The sequence below is a fragment of the Aethalodelphis obliquidens genome, unplaced genomic scaffold, assembly GCF_003676395.1.
Source record: "Aethalodelphis obliquidens isolate GAN/ISIS:26980383/991018 unplaced genomic scaffold, ASM367639v1 scaffold7, whole genome shotgun sequence".
NCBI classification, from domain to species: Eukaryota; Metazoa; Chordata; class Mammalia; order Artiodactyla; family Delphinidae; genus Aethalodelphis; species Aethalodelphis obliquidens.
In genome coordinates, this window is record NW_020837951.1 from 7,578,253 (window position 1) to 7,596,022 (window position 17,770).

The 17,770-nt window shown below is 54.7% G+C and overlaps 1 protein-coding gene across 8 annotated transcripts; it reads left to right on the plus strand.

The window, feature by feature from the left end:
• Positions 1–223: 223 nt before the first annotated feature.
• Positions 224–17,516, plus strand: CIZ1 (CDKN1A interacting zinc finger protein 1). 8 transcript variants are annotated; one of them, XM_027104720.1, is made up of 18 exons: positions 225–480; positions 1,040–1,163; positions 1,408–1,523; positions 3,291–3,362; positions 5,223–5,449; positions 7,805–7,898; positions 8,079–8,187; positions 8,688–9,024; positions 9,109–9,316; positions 9,577–9,698; positions 10,287–10,484; positions 11,244–11,368; positions 13,685–13,772; positions 14,222–14,335; positions 14,534–14,683; positions 16,386–16,455; positions 16,680–16,801; positions 17,172–17,516. In XM_027104720.1, exons 2-18 carry the CDS (start codon positions 1,045–1,047, stop codon positions 17,385–17,387), a joined length of 2,487 nt encoding a protein of 828 aa, XP_026960521.1. In that variant the 5' UTR covers positions 225–480; positions 1,040–1,044; the 3' UTR covers positions 17,388–17,516. The 8 variants fall into 8 exon arrangements, with proteins under 8 accessions (XP_026960523.1, XP_026960522.1, XP_026960521.1 ...); XM_027104722.1 differs by having other exon boundaries at positions 224–480; positions 8,688–9,316; positions 17,108–17,288; XM_027104716.1 differs by having other exon boundaries at positions 8,688–9,316.
• The last annotated feature ends 254 nt before the right edge of the window (positions 17,517–17,770 follow it).

Here is a 17,770-nt window from a genome sequence, read left to right on the forward strand (position 1 = left end):
AGAGCCGCCCCTTACCGATGCGGAGGACGCGGGGCAGAGGGTCTGCGCTGCCCAGGGTCCCCTAGCAGCTCGGAACCACTCCCAGCGCCGCCCAGCAGCTGGGCGAGCAGGTGCCGCCCCTGCAGCGCGAAGGGTGCACGGGGAGGGATCTCGCGGCGCGGCCGTGGGCACCCGGGCCTCCCGTCCTCCAGAGGGCGCTGCCCTGCCCTGGCCTGCAGACTGGCCTTCGGAGCGGACAGGCCGTGGCGGAGCAGCGGGGACCCCGGGAGCTGCGGGGACCGTTGGAGCCGCGATCCGGAGCTCGCGGCCCACCCCCCACGGTGGGGGCTGCGCGACTGAGGAGGGGGTTCGGGGAGGAGGCTGTGTGGTTCCCGAGGCCAAAGCCGCGCTGGGAGGCGAAGTGAGCGGGCCGAGCGCGGCTGGGGGGACGCCGGAAGCCTTAGGGGCCACTTGAATGGAGGCCGAGGGCTTCGTTGACAGGTGGGGACACCGGTTTTGACGTGTAGTGCTGGCTCTGTCTGTAGAGGAAGGGGTTCAGCGGAATGGGGGGGATTAGGGTGGAGGGAAGCCTTCCTCCTACTTTGTTCGTGGAAGAAAGGGAAAGGTGGGGGTGGGGCGGCGCTGATGTTATTGACAACATGTGCGCAAGGGACAGGGTGGGCGTATCAGAGGGGTGTGAGTGGACAGGGGCTGGCTTCGCTACGTGATTGGCGCAGAGAAAGGCTGAAGGGTGGGGTGGGAGGTGTATTTCTGTCGGACGCTCGTCCTGGAGCTGCGGAGCGGAGGGAGTCGGAGGGATGGAGGGTGCGCTTGGGCATTTGGAGGAGGGACTATTGGGAAGATATGGGGGAAATTGGCGGGAGGGTGGTTGAACTCTGCTGCTGGTGGAATTGGAGGTGTATGGAAAGGATGGGGCGCACGCGTGGCACGCTCTGGGCAGGACCGGGAGGGTAGCCGTGAAACTCGGTCGGCAGCGTGTGAGGACCGCGGGCTGGGGCTGGGCGAAGGGGACCCGGCCTGACTCCTTCCCTTCCCGCAGCCGCTATGTTCAACCAGCAGCAGCAGCAGCAGCTCCAGCAGCTCCAGCAGCAGCAATTGCTGCAGCTCCAGCAGCTGCTCCAGCAGTCCCCACCGCAGGCCCCACTGCCCATGGCCGTCAGCAGGTAAGCTCCCCACTGGAGGGGTGGGCGGCTCTAGACCTGCCCCTCTGACCCATGCCTTGGAGACCTCCTCCCAGCCCTTTCTCTCAGGAGCAGCCCTGTCTGAGTCCTGGAGGTCATCAATTCCCACCCTAAGGGGATGCTCTGTCTGCAGTAGAGGGGGGCAGAGAATGGAGGTGAGGGGTCTCAGGGAAGAGGGAGGGTTTGACTCTCCCCAGAGCCCTCTGACACTGCTCTCAACACACAGGGGGCTCCCCCAGCAGCAGCCACAGCAGCAGCTCCTGAATCTCCAGGGCACCAACTCAGCCTCCCTCCTCAACGGCTCTGTGCTGCAGAGAGCTTTGCTTCTGCAGCAGTTGCAAGGTATGACTGCGGGCCCTGTCTCGCTCCATCTTAGCGGGAGATCCCCAGCAGCCCCACGGCACTGAATCTCATCAAATCCACACAGTAACCCTGAGAGGGAGCTGTGTCAGCGTCCTGGTTTACAGATGAGGACACTGAGGCTCCAGGAGGTGGAAGTCCCTAAGTTGCTCAACTGAATGCAGGTCTATCTGATCACAGAGGTGTACCCTTGGCCATGGTGTTAGCTCTGTGGGTGCTACTCAGCACAGTTTGCTGACATTCAGATTAGATGATATGATGGATGGCAAGATCTATTTTGACCACCCTCCTTTCTTTGCATCCTATTTGACAGATGAGGATGCCGAGGATGTCAGAGAAGGGAAGTCATTTGCCCTGGGTCACATAGCATCAGCAGTGGCTGAGCTAGACAGAGGCCTGGGCCTCCTGACCCCCTGGGTCTCTGAGTGGGTGTCTCTAGCCCTCTGCGTTAAGCCTGTGTCCTTACCTGAGTTTCCCCACGTGGAGAGCAGTCTTTCATCTCTTCCTTACAAGAAGCTGCTCCCGATACCTTAGCCCCTGCAGGAGTAATCCAGGGGTCCAGAGACGTGGGGCCAGCTCATCTTCAGACCCAGCCTCTCCCGCACGGTAGCTGTGGCTTGCTGGCTGGTTCCTCAGGGCTGGGCACTGTGCTGAGGCCCTGACAAACCCAATTCCTTGACTCTGCTGACAACCCTAAGGGGAGATACACTCATGATCCCATTTTACAGATGAAGAAACTGAGGCCCAGGTGTTGATTAGTGGTCTTACTACAGAGCTATGTTCTGAGACACCAGGCTATCCTGCCTCCCAGCAGGGTATGCAGTCAGGTCAGAAGATGTGATGGTCATCACTCTTCAGCCCTCCTGGGGCCACATGGGTGTGGATGGTCCTGAGAGCTGGCTTATAAATGATAGATGATGAGTAGAGAGATAAAACCACACACAGGGACCCACAATGTATATATATTTTTTCACTTTTTCTTACTCATTTTAAAAGTCATACTCTTCAGGCTTCCCTGGTGGCGCAGTGGTTGAGAGTCCGCCTGCCGATGCAGGGGACGCGGGTTCGTGCTCCGGTCCGGGAAGATCCCACATGCCGCAGAGCGGCTGGGCCCGTGAGCCATGGCCACTGAGCCTGCGAGTCCGGAGCCTGTGCTCCGCAATGGGAGAGGCCACAACAGTGAGAGGCCCGTGTATCGCAAAAAGAAACAAACAAACAAAAAAAACAGAAACAAAATAAAAAGTCATACTCTTCAAAGAAGAGTGAAAGAAATATTTTAAAAAGAGGATAAGAAAACCCAAATTGTCATATGCAGATTCACTCCTAAAGAAAAAACCACCCTTTAAAGTGTTGGTGTATTTCCTCCCCTTTTTTTCTAGGCACAAACCTGGGGACTTGTATATGATTGTGGTTATTGATATAAGTGAAAGGCTGTATCTTGTTTCTTTTTCACTGAATATAGTGGCATGATCATTTACCAAATGATTTGAAAGTCTCTGTAAAGATTGTTTTTGAACAGCTGTTTAATATTCTGCTGGAGGTGTGTGCCCTTGTGTCCCTAAACTTTCTCAGCTGTTTTCTTCTACTTCTTTTCTTTTCTTTTTTTTTTTTTTTTTGCTTTAAATAATGGAATGAATATCATGTTTCAGAATTTTCTCTTAGAATGGATTCCCAAAAGTAGAATGACTGGGTCGGGGGGATGGGTATTTTATGGCTTTTGATAAGTATTGCCAAATTGCTTTCCCAAAGGACTGGACCAGTTTGCAATGCCACCAGCCACATATGACAGTGCCGGTCTCACCATGCCCACGGCAACATTGGGTATTATACTCTTGATATATATATATATGTATATATACATCTAATCTACTAATTTGCTTGGCAAAAGCTATATCATTAATGTTTTAGTTTACATTTCTTGGAGTGCTAGTGCGGTTGAACATTTTATATTTGTCTGTTAAACATTTGTAATTCCTTTTGTGACTTGTCCATGTGCTTTGTCTATTTTTCTTTTAGAGTGTGCCACCTTTTATCTTACTGTTTTTAAGAGCTTGTTAGCATTCTCTCTGCACATATGTGTATATGTATTTGTTTTAAGTTAATGTTAATTAAACCCTTAGTAAATACCAGGCACACTTGTATATCTCATTGAATCCTCATAGAACATTGTGAGTCAAGCACTCTTACTATCCCCATTTTACAGATGAGGGAACTGAGGCTAAGAAGGGGAAACTGATTTGCTCAAGGTCACAGGTCTTGTACTGTGGAGTCTGCATTTGAACCAGTTCTCCCAGCACATCTGACCCATGCACGCCCTTAACCCCTGTGCCTCCCATCCCAGCACTGGGTCAGGGATTTAAACTGTCCTTTATTGGGTCACACAATTCCCAGTGCTGGATCTCTGAGTCAGATGAGGTGCCTGCCCTTAAGGAGTTCGCAGGGTGGTTAGGTGGTGGGCAATGGGAAGCAGACAAGGAAATTGTGCAGGTGGTCCTAGAACAGGGAAGCTGGGGCCTCTGGGGATACAGAGAGGGTCTGGGAAGGCCACCCAAAGGAGATCACCTAAAGAGAGGAATGAAGGATGATTGGGATGTAGAACAGTCCAGACAGAAGAAACAGCATTTGCAAAGGCCCAGAGGCAGGCAGAGACCAGGCTTGTTTGAGGGATGCATGGGAGCATGTAGCTGGAATAAAGTGGGCACGTGTGTGGGGAGAATTGCGAGAAAGGAGGTCAGGGAGGAGCGCAGGACTGGACCTTGCACGGTGAAGAATGGGCTTTGTTCCTGAGTATCAGGGAGCTATGGAAGGGCTTAGGCAGGGGGAGGGGCCAAGTCAGAATGTGGTTTTTGAAAGATCACTGTTTGCTGCTATCCAGTGCAAAATCTGTGGCTGAAATTCATACAGGGGATGAAGTGGCTTTGGAGGAAGGGGGGTGGTAGGAGTGGAGATTTGAAGAGGGGTCAGGCTAGACTGAGGAGAGGAGTAGGAGTCAGTGTTAATAGAATCTGGTGTCGGCTTGGATGGGGGAGGGTGAAGAGAGGGAGGAGTCAGGAAGATGCCCTGAATCCTCTCAGGTAGCCAGCTGTGGACAGCAGTGCCACTCCCAGAGACCCTGGACAAGCCACTCCTTCGCTTTGTGTCTCTATTTTGTCATCAGTAGAGAGGATAATGCTTATTCTGATGGTGGCTGGGCGGGGTGAGTGAAACCATGCATAGAAAGTGCTTAGCAAGTGGCTGCTTCCCAGGAAACTTGATGAAGGGTAGCTTCTATTGGTAGGAGAGTGTCGTCTTATTCCAGGGACCAGTCATCTTGCTGGTTCTCCCTTTGGGTCCTGTGCTGAATCTTTCACATACCTTAAGGTGTACACTAAAGCATGCCTGAGGGTGAGCGGAGTTGCTGGGGGTGCTTAAGCCACTGACCAGGGAGGCATTTGGGGTGGGAAAAGGCCCCCTTCTCTCCCCAGCTGGAGCAGAAAACGCTAGCCCTAAAACCCCCTCTCCACCAGTGGTCCAGGTGGGACTGCGTCTTCAGCTGTCATCTCTCCCGTCTGGCTGCCCTTGGGTGGGGAGGGTCCCCTTGGAAGTTAACTGTGATGATGCTTTGGGGAACTGACCCCTGACCCTAGCCTCTACCACCCAACCACAGTTGTAATCCCTTTTCTCCCCTCTTTTCACACACAGGTAACCTCCGTGGCTACAACCTGGCAACCCCAAACCTGACAGCTCCCAGCCTCACACCCCCGCAGCTGGCCACCCCAAATCTACAGCAGTTCTTTCCCCAGGCCACTCGGCAGTCCCTGCTGGGCCCTCCTCCTGTTGGGGTCCCCATAAACCCCTCGCAGCTCAACCTTTCAGGGCGGAACACCCAGAAACAGGCCCGGTTCTCCTCTACAACCCCCAGTCGCAAGGTGAGTGGTATCTGGACTGGAGCAGGCGAGGATGGGAATGGGAGAGGGTGTATCTGGGGATCAGCCCAGCTCTGCCCTCTCTGGCTCACATTGGCCTTTGGGCAGGTCATACCCCTCTTTGTACATCAGTTTCCTCATCTGTAAAATGGGGAAGGGGGCAGGAGTTAGACTCGCTTAGTGTTTCCCAAACTTTAAATATTCCTGAACCCCGATGTAATTTTTGCTATATCCAAACACCAGTACTATTATTTATTCCCTTTTTAATTACTATTTATATTATTTACTAATATCTCTCTCTCTTTGAAAAAACTGATATGTGACTGACATATAACATTGTATTCATTTTAGGTGTATTCTACCAATTTTCTTTAAATCAGCTCTGTCCAGTGGAAATAGTGTGAGCCATACATGTAATTTAAAAATTTCTAGTAATCACAGTAACAAAGTAAAAAGAAACAGGTGAAATTAATTTTACTAGCATATTTTATTCAACTTAATATATTTAAAAAATGATTTCAACCTGTAATCAATATAAAAAATGAACACGGCATTTTACATTCCGGTTTTTTTTGTTTTTTGTAGTAAGTCTTTAAATTCCGGTGTATATTTTATGCTTACGTCTCAATTCGGCTTCCAACATTTCCAGGGCTCGAAAGCCAGGTACATGTGACTAGTATCTACGGTCTGGGATAGCACAGCTTTAAATGAAGTAGCTGCTTCTCTGCTACATTTAGTTAAAAAGGAAACATTATATCACTGTCTGAAAGTTAAAAAAAAAAAAAAGCTAAATTAATTGCCATACATAGAAGTAAAAGAAAAGTGACTGGGGGTAAAGCAATGTTCTAAAATCCTCAACTCTACCCCGTTGCCAGCCGAAGGTTCTCAGCCTCTACAGGCCTTTCCCTGACAAAAGCAGGAAGCCTCAGAGAGATTTTCAAAGGGAATAATATCCTCCCTGAGCCTGTCCTGTCCCTGAACGTCCTGGCAGCTCCTCACACACACCACACTCCTGAGAGCACCTGGCGGTGGAGGGCTGGAACACCCTCCTTTTCTGGCTGCTCTGGCGCCAGCCCACATCGGGAGGGGAGGCATTTCCCTCCAGAGGGGGGTCCAGGCGGCCTCTGACTTTACAGTCGGGCTTGTCCTAACACAGTCTGGCCTAGTGTTTACCTCCTTGGCCCCATTTTACATATGGGAAAACCGAGGCAGTGGGGTGGAGGTTGCCCTGGACTGCACAGCTGTCACGACAGACCCAGAGTCCAGCCCTCCTGACTCACAGGCCAGTGCCCATGTCGTGCAGGGTGAGAGCTGGGTAGTTTCTGAAGGGTGTGGAGTCCTGATGTGGTGCATGTTTGCACTCAGCCCTGGTTCCTCAGGCTTAGTAGGAGGGAGGGAAGCTGCATGTGGATTCCTGAGGCTTCCTGGGGTGCCCTGGAACCATGTGGAGCTGTGTGCTCATTTCACAGATGTCTGTTAAGTCCTGCGGAGGACTCACTGGTGCAGAGAAGGCATCTGGAGATGCTCTCCTGGAGATCTTGGGCTGGGGAGGGGGTGGTGGTAGTGGTGAGACCTTAATGCAAATAATGCTCCAGCCAATGAATTATGACTATGAAAAATGCCACAGAAAGGAAGCCTGGGGCCCCTGGGGGCCTGTACTATGGGTTAGGAAGGCTTCCTGCAAGAAGTGCCTTTGAGGCTCTGGGAGAAGGCCTGGGGCTTTGGGGAAACAGAGAGAAGGCCAGTGTGGACATAGGGAGGGGGAGGGGGAGCGTGGGGAGAGCTGAGGCTGCAGGGGTGGGCATGGGGTACGGGCCAGATTGTGCAGGGGGGTGGGGCGGGTGGGTAGTTTCAGGCTTGGGGTAAGGAAGGAGTCATCCAGGGCTACGGGAAATCACGGGAGGGTCGCAGCCTGACAGAGATGAGAGACATGATCAGGTTTGAGAAGGGTCCCTCAGGAATTCCCTGGTGGTCCAGTGGTTAGGACTCTGCGCTTTCACTGCCGTGGCCTGGGTTCCATCCCTGGTCCGGGAGCTAAGATCCCGCAAGCCAAGCAGCATGACCAACAGAAAAAGAAAAGAGAGAAGGATCCTTCTGGCTGCTTTGTGGAGAACAGGGTGGGGAATCAGGAGGCAGCACCGTGGACCACGTGAAGGCATTGCATACCCCAAACCTGCATTTACTTAACCATCAGGCAGCTAGATGGAACCCCCTGGACAGAATTCCTGGGATGTTTAAGATCTTCTCTGGGGCCAGGCCCCGTCATCCTCTGGGGGACGTGTTGCAGCCGCTCTTGGGCAAGGGAGTATTTACTGGGGTGGGTGGCAGGTATCATAAATGGTTTCTGAAAGGAAGCAGGATTCTTCTTCTCAGACGATGCCTGTGGAGGACAAGTCAGACCCCCCAGAGGGGTCTGAGGAAGCTGCAGAGCCCCGAACAGACACACCTGAAGGTGAGGGAGGGAGGTTGCTGGCCCTTCAGAGGGGACGCGGGTTAGGGCAGTGGGGTGCAGGGGGGGTCATGGAGGCAGGGATCTTGCAGGGGGGGGGGGGGGGTGAGCCCAGGCCCCATCTCCTGGAGCTCATACGTGCTATATCCAGTATGGCAGTCATTCACCTGCCCTCCATTCTAGACCAAGAATCTCCCCACTGCCTAGATTGCATCACTAAGGAGAAACGCACTGCAGCACCTGAGCCTGAGTCTTGTGTGGCGTCTGAGCCACCAGCTAAAAGGTCAAAGAGGTAACTGATGCTGAAAACCTGCCTGGGGCCCAGGTACCCTGTACCCTGATTCCTGCAAAGGCAGAGGGTAGGGGGTTGGTGGGGTGAGATCCTTCAAGGAAAGGGCCTTGGTTTCTGGCTTGGAGGAATGTCAAACCTAATTCTTCACCTTACCTGGGAAGGCTCTCAGCCAGACGGACTCTGGCATCTTCACTGTGACTGAATCACCTGGAGGCAGGTGAGGTGGCCAGCTTGGAGGGGTGAAGACGTGAGCCTGGAACCTCAGAGAGTGGGCAGAGGGTAGGCAGGCTTACAGGACCTCGGATACATATTAGCAAGCTGTGGGAGGTGGGAGCAAGTGATCCAATTTATTTAGGTGCAACTGGGACCCAGAGAGCCGAGGGGGCTTGTCCAAATCCCTAGCTTTGTATGTGGCATAGCTAGGACTGGAGCCTAGGTCATGGCCTTTCTTGGGAGCCCCTGGGGCCAATTGAATTTGATCTTCTTTTGATCCTTCCTAGCTCAGAGGAGCCCACAGAGAAGGGAACCCCAGGGCAGCTGCAGGCAAAGGTCCAGCCACAGGCCCGGTTGATGGCACCAAAGCAGACACAGACAACCGAGCTGCTGCCTGAGCCACTGGAAGCTCGAGTGCTGCCACGATTTCAGCCACGAGTTCTGCAGATCCAAGCCCAGGTGCAGCCACAGACTCAGCCAGAGACTCAGCCACAGATGCTACCATTGAAGGCCCAGGTGCAGCCAAAGCTGCAGAAGCAGGCACAGACACAGACCTCTCCAGAGCACTTAGTACCACAACAGGAGCATCTGCAGCTGCAGAAGGAGGCAGAGCCACAGAAACAGGTGCAGCCACAGGCACATTCACAGTCCCCAAGGCAGGTGCAGCCACTGCTGCAGAAGCAGGCACAGACGCAGACGTATCCACAGGTCCAGACAGAAGCGCAGCCGAGGGTCCAGCCGCTCGAGCTGCCACTGGAGCAACGTCCAGTGCAGTTGCCAGTGCAGCCACTGGAGCCAAACCAGAGACAGCCTCAGACTCAGCCACAGGTGTCGGTGCCGGCACTGGAGAAAGCCCCAGTTCCGGTTCCCTCTGCAGTGCTGGAGACGCCGCCCGATACAGTGGAAGCTGGAGCAGGTAAGTGAGCAGTGGCTCCCAGCCGGCCTGGTGATGGGACAGCTCTGCCTGAACCCTTCAGTCCTGCCCTGGCACTGTCCAACCCTGACTGGGTGCTGCCTGGGACTGAGGGTTGGGCCTGGATCTAGGGTTCGGGGCCGTCTGCACTGGAGGCTTCAAGGTCCTGGATGTGGGCAGAGAAGGTGGCTCTTGGGCCTGGGTCCCTCAGGGCCCAGGTGGGAGATGGACCCTGGGGAAGCAGAGCACGTCTGTCATTTCAGGCCTGGAGGAGGCCTCGCCGGAGCCACTGGGCGCCCAGGTTGGCCTGGAGGAGAGCCAGGAAGAGTTGACCAGTGGCCTGGATGTGGGAGAATGTGAAGAAAGAGCAAGAGAGATGCTGGGGGTGGGTAGAGATGCTGATGAGGACCACATGGTGCACCCCCTCAGCGCCCCCTCGGGTTTCCCCTCCTGTGAAATGTGACAGCAGCCCTCCACCTGGGTTCGTGGGCAGACCAGACTGGGTTTGACAGTGGTTCAGTGACAGTGGTTCAGCCTTCACATGCCTTTGCTCTGATGACCTGGAAGTACTTTTAGTGATAAGGGTCCCTTCCAGCCGGCTCACCCTGAAACTAGAGCCCCCAGAGCCCCCTACAGGTAACGTTTCTCCAGCGGAGGGAGCGCAGCTGGAAACCTGTGCCTGGGGCTGGGGCCCAGCCCTGCCTCCTGGCCAAACCCCCTCCCTTCTTCAGGCGTCTCCATCTGTCATGTGGGGGGTGGGGTGGGTAGACTTTTAGAGTGAGGCGGACCTGGGTTTGAATCCTAACTGTGGTGCTTCCTGGCTGAGTGAGCTTGGGCAATCACCTGACCACTCAGAGCCTCAGTTTCCCCACTTGTAAAGTGGGCTGTCAGGACGGCTCCTAGATGTTTAGCATGGGGCTGGCCCACTGTAAGCGCCCAGCTGGTGGTAGCTCTGCTCCTGCTTCCGGTGTAGGTGTGGGGTGCTGGGGGCTCCCTGAAGGTCACCATCCTGCAGAGCAGTGACAGCCGGGCCTTTAGCACCGTACCCCTCACACCTGGGCCCTGGTCCGGCGACTCTACCTCTGCCACCCCTGCGGCGGCCAGCGTGCCCTCTAAGCAGGCCCTTCAGTTCTTCTGCTACATCTGCAAGGCCGGCTGCAGCAGCCAGCAGGTACTGCCCCCAGCGGGTGGGTGGGGAGGTCACGTGGGCGGGCGGAGGGTTTGGGGTCTGTATGTGATGCCTAGCCTGCCCTTCCCACGGCTGCCTCTGTGGCCACGTGGGCCCTCAAGCCCCACCCCCAGCAGCTGTACATTTGCTCACAAAACATTTCCTGACCAGCCAAGGGGGCAGGATTTTAGAGTTGGGTGGACCTGGTTCAAATCAGCCCTGACTGGCCATGTGGGTTTCGGAAGGTGAATTCCACCCTTTGTGCCTCGGTTTCCGCATGTGTCAGAGGAGGAAACATTTAGAACCCGCCTCTAGAAAAAAAAATAGAACCCACCTCACTGGCAAGTTCTGGGGATTCAGCGACTTGACACTGAAGTCATAAGCCCCAGGCCCGGCCCAGAGCGAGTCCAGCATTAATAACAGCATCATACTGGTATGATTATTACTATCGCTACTGTTACCTTCGTCCCTCTGTGCCTCCCCTGAGCAGAGTCATGGGAACCTGGAATTTGATCAGACTGCTCCTCGCCTTGGAGGCGCTCAGTCTCCAGGGGGAGCAGAGGCTCTGGCTGGCGTGTACTCACTCCGTGCCTCCGTTCACCATCCTTCTCTGGCCCACACAGGGTTGTAAGAGAAACGGCCTCCCAGCGGAGGTGGGGTGAGCATGAAGCTAAGGTTGAAGGCCTCTTCCCCGGGCCGCACTCTTGCCCACCATTCTGGGGCTCACTCCTCATGCCCCTTCCTCCCTCTCGCCTGCCGCAGGAGTTCCAGGACCACATGTCGGGGGCCCAGCACCAGCAGCGGCTCGGAGACATCCAGCACATGAGCCAAGCCTGCCTCCTGTCCCTGCTGCCTGTGCCCCGGGATGTCCTGGAGCGAGAGGACCAGTGAGTGGGGGATCTCAGAGCCGCTGTAGGGGGGGTAGGCGGCCTCGCAAGCCAGCCCCGGCAGAAAGGGACCCTGAATCTACCATCCACAAGGTCTGCTTTTGGGTTAAGCATTGCCCAACCTGAGACACCTCGTCACACCACTAACTGTGTGGCCTTGGACCTCAGTTTTCCTTATCTGTAAAATGGCCTCACGAGGGGTGTAATGCAGGAACTCATGAGCTAGACAGTCTCTTAAGGTTACATCCAGGCAGGAACAGTGTGACCATGTATGTGGGAGGGAAGTGGGTTGTGGGACATCCTGCTCCCCTGGCATATATGCTGACCCCAACCACGGGGGCCTGAAGGTCAGGATCTGCTCATCTTGTGGCTTGAGGTTAGAGCTTCCCTGGGTCACCCCTTTTCTTTGTCGTGGGGACTTGGCCCATCAGAAATGTCAGCCCTCCCAGAGTCTGGGACTGGCTCTTGGGGTGCTCTGTGGGCAATCACTGAGGCCTGCAGGGGCTGCGAGGCATCATCAGTGAAAGAAACAGGATGGTGCTGGCTCGGGACACCCTGCGGGATATGGGCTGTGTCTCACAGGACAGCTGCCACTCAGCTCCAGACCTCCTGGTTTTTCAGAGGCATCTAGAAACCTAGATTTGTATGTGAATCTCCCAATTTCAAAATGTTAACAGCTAGTTCAGAATTAAAACAAGATGAAACAAGTCCTGTGGAGGCCAAATCAGACCCTTTCAGAGGCTAGATAGGCCTTGGGTCAATGGTCGGGGACTGTGCCATGAGCATTTATAGAGGGTCACAGCTTGAAGCTCCCTGCATGGGGTGAGGGGACAGGAAGGGCCCTCGGGTAGCTTCAGCTTGCATCTCCTGCGTGACGGGAAGCACTCTCTCCAAAGGCTTCTGTGTCTCTGTTAGGCAGTTCTCACTAAGAGAAGAGCTTCCCTGTGGCTTTGTAGGATGTTCTCCAGCCTTAAGGCTCCCTTTGCTTGCTGACCTAGGAGTTATACTTAGGCCAAATCATCATAAAGACAGGAGAAAGGTGACTCACAGAGTTGCTCCTTGCAGAGTTAATGCAATGGTGAAAAAATTTAGTTGGAAATGATCTTTTCAAAACTAGGGGATTAGTCAGATCAGTTTAAGTCTTATCCACTTGGTGGTAGAACTAATTCTAGGGAATTTCTGATAATGTGGAAACATATGTGTGATGCAGTGTCAAGTTAGAACAGGATCCAAAATAGCGTTTGCAGAATGAGTTTGATTATATTCAATATAAAAATAGATCTTGGGCTTCCCTGGTAGGGCAGTGGTTAAGAATCTGCCTGCCAATGCAAGGAACACAGGTTTGAGCCCTGGCCTGGGAAGATCCCACGTGCCGCAGAGCAACTAAGCCCGTGCGCCACAACTACTGAGCCCACGTGCCACAGCTACTGAAGCCCGTGCGCCTAGAGCCCATGCTTCGCAACGAGAGAAGCCACTGCAATGAGAAGCCGCGCACTGCAACGAAGAGCAGCCTCCGCTCGCCACAACTAGAGAAAGCCCACATGCAGCAACGAAGACCCAACACAGCCAAAAAAATTAAAGAAACAAACTAATTAATTAATTCATTAAAAAAAAAAGACCTTGTGACGGAAGAAAACTGCAGGGCTGTAGCCCAAGCTATAAACAAGCTTCAGGTGGAGGGGATTCCGATTACACTGTCTTCTGATGACGTCTGCCCTTGAATCTGGACTTGGCCCTGTGCAGAATGTGGCAGTCCTTCCGATAGGCTGTGTGTCCTTCTGACACAGTCAGAAACTCTGGGCTGATCCCATGCCAGGCCCCGGGGTTGCTGGGGTGGTGTCCTGGCTTCCCAGAGCTTGCAGTCCAGTGAGGGCAGAGAAGGGATCAGGTCGTCCCGATCCATCGTGGAAAATGCTGGAGCAGTGGCACTTTGGGGTCCCAGAGGGGGGCCTGGCTACCTGGGATTGGGACAGGTCCAGAAATGGGGGGAGGTGGAAGAACAGCTCTGGGAAAGGGAGGTTTTATCTAAACTGAAGGATAAGAGGAGATCTCCAGGGCAGATATCCTCAGTTCTGTCACCGTCCTGGTGGCCTCCTGGTATCCCAGATGCTTCTAAATCTCATTTCTCCCCCCAAGTTTTCTCTCTTATTCCTATTTAAGTATTCTTCCAGATGAGCCTCAGGACCATTTTGTTAAGTTTCCAAAAAAACGATTCTGTTGGAATTGCATTCCGTTTATGGAGCGTCTGGAAGAGCTGCTGTCTTTCCAGCAAGAATGCGGTGTCACACTGTACTTGTTTTGATTGTCATCATTTAGAGAGCCTCCACCCAGGCGCTGGTGCAACACCTGCCAGCTCTACTACATGGGGGACCTGATCCAGCACCGGAGGACGCAGGACCACAAGGTATGAGGGCCCACCTGCTGCGAAGGCGCCCAAGCCCAGGGCTGGGGAGGAGGGAGCCCAGGTTGGGAGCAGAAAGCAAACGTCAGCCTTTGTCACTGCGTGGCCGTAACTCATGACGAGTCAGTCACGTTTCCTCTTTGGGCTTCAGTTTCCCCATCTGTCCAGTGTGGGCAAGGCACCATCTCACCCTGCATTCAGCCTCGGGGCTCGTGGGGTCCTCAGGTGCCTGCCCTCTCTCCCTGTCTTCCGACGGTCCTGTCTCTGTTACCATCTGTCGTCCTTCCTTATAGCACAGGGACGGGAGGTGTTTGCCTCTGTTCTGTGCAGCACAGCCGGCTGATCACAGAAATGGTGGGCCTGCAAGTGGGAGGCGAGGTCTCGCTGGGCCCTGCCTGGCTGCGCCTGGGGTTGCTGCCTGCCGCCCACTTGGCCTGCCTTCCTGTCCCCAGATCGCCAAACAGTCCCTGCGGCCTTTCTGCACTGTTTGCAACCGCTACTTCAAGACCCCCCGCAAGTTTGTGGAACATGTGAAGTCCCAGGGGCATAAGGACAAAGCCAAGGAGGTAACCCCAGCTCCCTCAGAGGACATGGGCCCAGGGAAGTAGAGACTTGGCCAAGGCCACACAGCAAGTTGAGGTGTATTCCAGTCCAAATTCATAGCAGGTCCGGGGGGACTGGAGTTCTCTGGGGTGTGGGGAGGATGGGGTGTCGCACCCTGGCTGCCCAGAGCTGACTTGAGCCTTCACCCACTCCCTGGGAAGCTGAAGATGCTCGAGAAGGAGATTGCCAGCCAAGATGAGGACCACTTCATCACGGTGGACGCCGTGGGCTGCTTTGAGGGCGATGAAGAAGAGGAGGAGGACGACGATGATGAAGAAGAGATCGAGGTTGAGGAGGAATTCTGCAAGCAGGTGCTTGGGGGGAGGTGGTGTGGAACGGAGGCTGGAGGCTGGACTCCCAGCCCAGGAGAGACCTCACCCCGCCTCCCAGGGGCCAGGAGGCACCGTGCTGGCATCTTTGGGCACTAAGGCCTGCCACGATTTAGTATCAATAAGAACTCTATTCAATATGACGACATGTAAATATACATCATGACACCTATAGGGTAGCAGGTGAAATATGCAAGGTCTTCAAAGCCTGGCTGCTGTTTTTAGTTGTGGAAGAGAAAGGGCATCCTAGGGCGAGAGAACAGCATCATAAAGGCATGGAGAGGGCTTCCCTGGTGGCGCAGTGGTTGAGAGTCCGCCTGCCGATGCAGGGGACACGGGTTCGTGCCCCGGTCCGGGAGGATCCCACATGCTGTGGAGCGACTGGGCCCGTGAGCCATGGCCGCTGAGCCTGCGCGTCCGGTGGGAGAGCCACAGCAGTGAGAGGCCCGCGTACCACAAAAAAAAAAAAAAAAAAAAAGGCATGGAGAGGGGAGCTATGTGGTGCATACAGGAAAAGTCAGTGAAATATGATGATGAGGATGATGGCGAGAGCAGTGAACATTTTTTGAGTACTTACTATATGCCACGCGTGTACCAAGCACTTTCCTGGCAGAATCTTACCCACTTGGATGCCAGGAGGCGAGACTGCAGAGCCCGTGCTCAAAATACCCCAGCTCTGCTGCTTCCCATGAGCGAGGAGCTGGAGGAGCTTTGCAGGTTAACAAGTGTTTCCAGAGCATCTGTTCTGGGCCAGGCCCTGGTGCTGGATACCAGGGGTACTTGGGGTTGAAGTTCTGGCCCCTGTCCTCACAGAACTTGTCTGTTACAGTCCAGGGTGGTGAGGGGGCAGCCACAGGGGGCGGTGCATAACGGGGCTGTGGATGGAAGGTTGCATGGGTGGCCTCCAGCCCTAAGCAGGTTGGGGGAGCTGCCAGCTTTGCTACTCAGCGGTCAGCAGTGGCATGACCCTGGGCAAGCCCCTTGGCCTCTATAAGCCTGTTCCTCTGCTTAGAATAGTCCCAACTCAGACTGTAAGGAAGGGTCACAGCCCAGGGGGTGGTCGTTATTCTTAAAAGCCAGATTTGTTTGCAAGGCACTGCTAGGCGTGGCCTTGTCTGGAAGGGGCTCATGTCCAGCCAGTGAGACAAGGGATCCTTGATCACTTGAAACCTACCCCCTAAGACTGTGGTTGCTGCAGCATTAGGGAGCTGGCGGGGGGCTCATGGCAGAGCGTAACCGGGCTGGGGGCTCACCAGGGCTCACTACCCTGCACCTCCATAAACCTGCTGTATGACCCTGGGCAAGTGAGTTAATGTGCCTGGGACTCAGTTTCCTCTTATGTAAAATGGGCAAACCATAGAAAGTTGTTATGAGGATTCAGCGAAATGACACGTGTGATGTGTTGGGCATACCTGGCATGGATTATGGCCAGTGTGGGAGCAGGAGGGCTTCCTGGACGAGGGGACTGATTGAGCTGAACCTGGAAAGTATAGATTGGGAAAGGCACTCGGGGGGCAGGATCAGCATGTGCAAAGGCTCAGAGCATGCCACCCACAACCTCCTGGAAACCAAGGCGGGGTTCCTTGATTGAAGAGCATGGGTGGGTTCCAGTCCCCGCCTGCGTTTAGGAGGAGGCTAGGGGAAGCCAGAACCAATGGAGGCCCACACCTGTGTGTGTTTCCAGGTGAGATCCAGAGATATATCCATAGAGGAGTGGAAAGGCTCGGAGACCTACAGCCCTGACACGGCATATGGTAAGACCCCAGCCCTGACCCCACCTGCAGGAGCTGCAGCCCTCAGGTCGCCTCCAGGCAACCCCCCAGATCCCAGCCACAGCATTCTGGCCAGGCATCCTGTCCCCTCGTCCTCTTTTCTTTTCCCATCTGGAGGGTGGGGAGGGGTAGCAAATGGGCCCCTAGAGAAGGGGGGACACCTGGCTGGTGAGGCATGTGAGTGCACAGACCCTGCTGTCCCACAGGTGTGGACTTCCTGGTGCCTGTGATGGGCTACATCTGCCGCATCTGCCACAAATTCTATCACAGCAACTCAGGGGCGCAGCTCTCCCACTGCAAGTCCCTGGCCCACTTTGAGAACCTGCAGGTGAGTCAGGCCCCCTTCCCGGCTCTGCCCTGCCCAGGGAGTCAAGACTGTGTCCTAGCTGATGGGGACAGCCAGTGGCCACCTCCCTCCTGTGTTTGGCCTCAGCCCCTGGGTACAGCCCCCAGTGAGAGGCTCTGCCCACAAAGGGAATCAGAGCCACGTTGGGGCCAATGTCTCTCTGCAGTTGTTCTGGTGGGTGCTGAGGGCTGGGCTGTTAGCTCTAGAGCTCTGGCCCAGAGAGGCTGAGCACATCACACAGGGTCACACAGCATGTCTGACGCTGTCTCACCTGGGCTGGGGAAACAGCCTCTGGCCAGGAGCACACCAGGTGGGGAGGAAGCCTGGCCTCACCTGCACTCTCTGTGTCCAGAAATATAAGAAGGCCAAGAACCCCAGCCCCACCACCAGGCCCGTGAGCCGCCGGTGTGCAATCAACGCCCGGAACGCCCTGACTGCTCTGTTCACCTCCGGCGGCCGCACACCCACGCAGCCCAGCACCCAGGACACAGCCAAAACGCCCAGCAAGGTGACAGCCCAACCCGCTCAGCACCCACTACCCCGGCGCTCAAGCCGCCTCAAAACCTGATGGAGGGAGCGGCCCACAGCTGCCCCGTCTGGGTCTAGATCTGCTACGCTTTTTAGGAGTCTGTGTGGAGACTGTGACATGGTTGGTGTTTTTACTCAAAATCCAATAAAAGAAGGTAGTTTGGCTGTATAGTCCCCACCAGCACTTCCGTCTGGGTGGACAGGGAAAGGGGGCCCCCAGCTAGCTCTCAGCACCCAGCCCCTGCGGGTAGTGTGGTGGCAGAACTGGAAAGCTGAAGACAGGCTCCCTAACCAGGGACTCTGGGATTATGAGGTGTTTCACCTCCTGAGCCTCAGTTTCCCTCTTAATAACGTACCCAGGCTAGGAAAGTACTACCTTCAAGTAAGAACTCATTTAATCTTCACAGTGTCCCTAGGAGGTAG

Excerpts from the sequence above, each read along its gene's own strand:
- CIZ1 (XM_027104716.1), top strand. The coding sequence starts at position 1,045 with ATGTTCAACCAGCAGCAGCAGCAGCAGCTCCAGCAGCTCCAGCAGCAG. Across the intron at positions 7,899-8,078 it reads CCGAACAGACACACCTGAAG|ACCAAGAATCTCCCCACTGC; the intron begins GTGAGGGAGGGA and ends CCTCCATTCTAG. Across the intron at positions 11,369-13,684 it reads GTCCTGGAGCGAGAGGACCA|AGAGCCTCCACCCAGGCGCT; the intron begins GTGAGTGGGGGA and ends GTCATCATTTAG.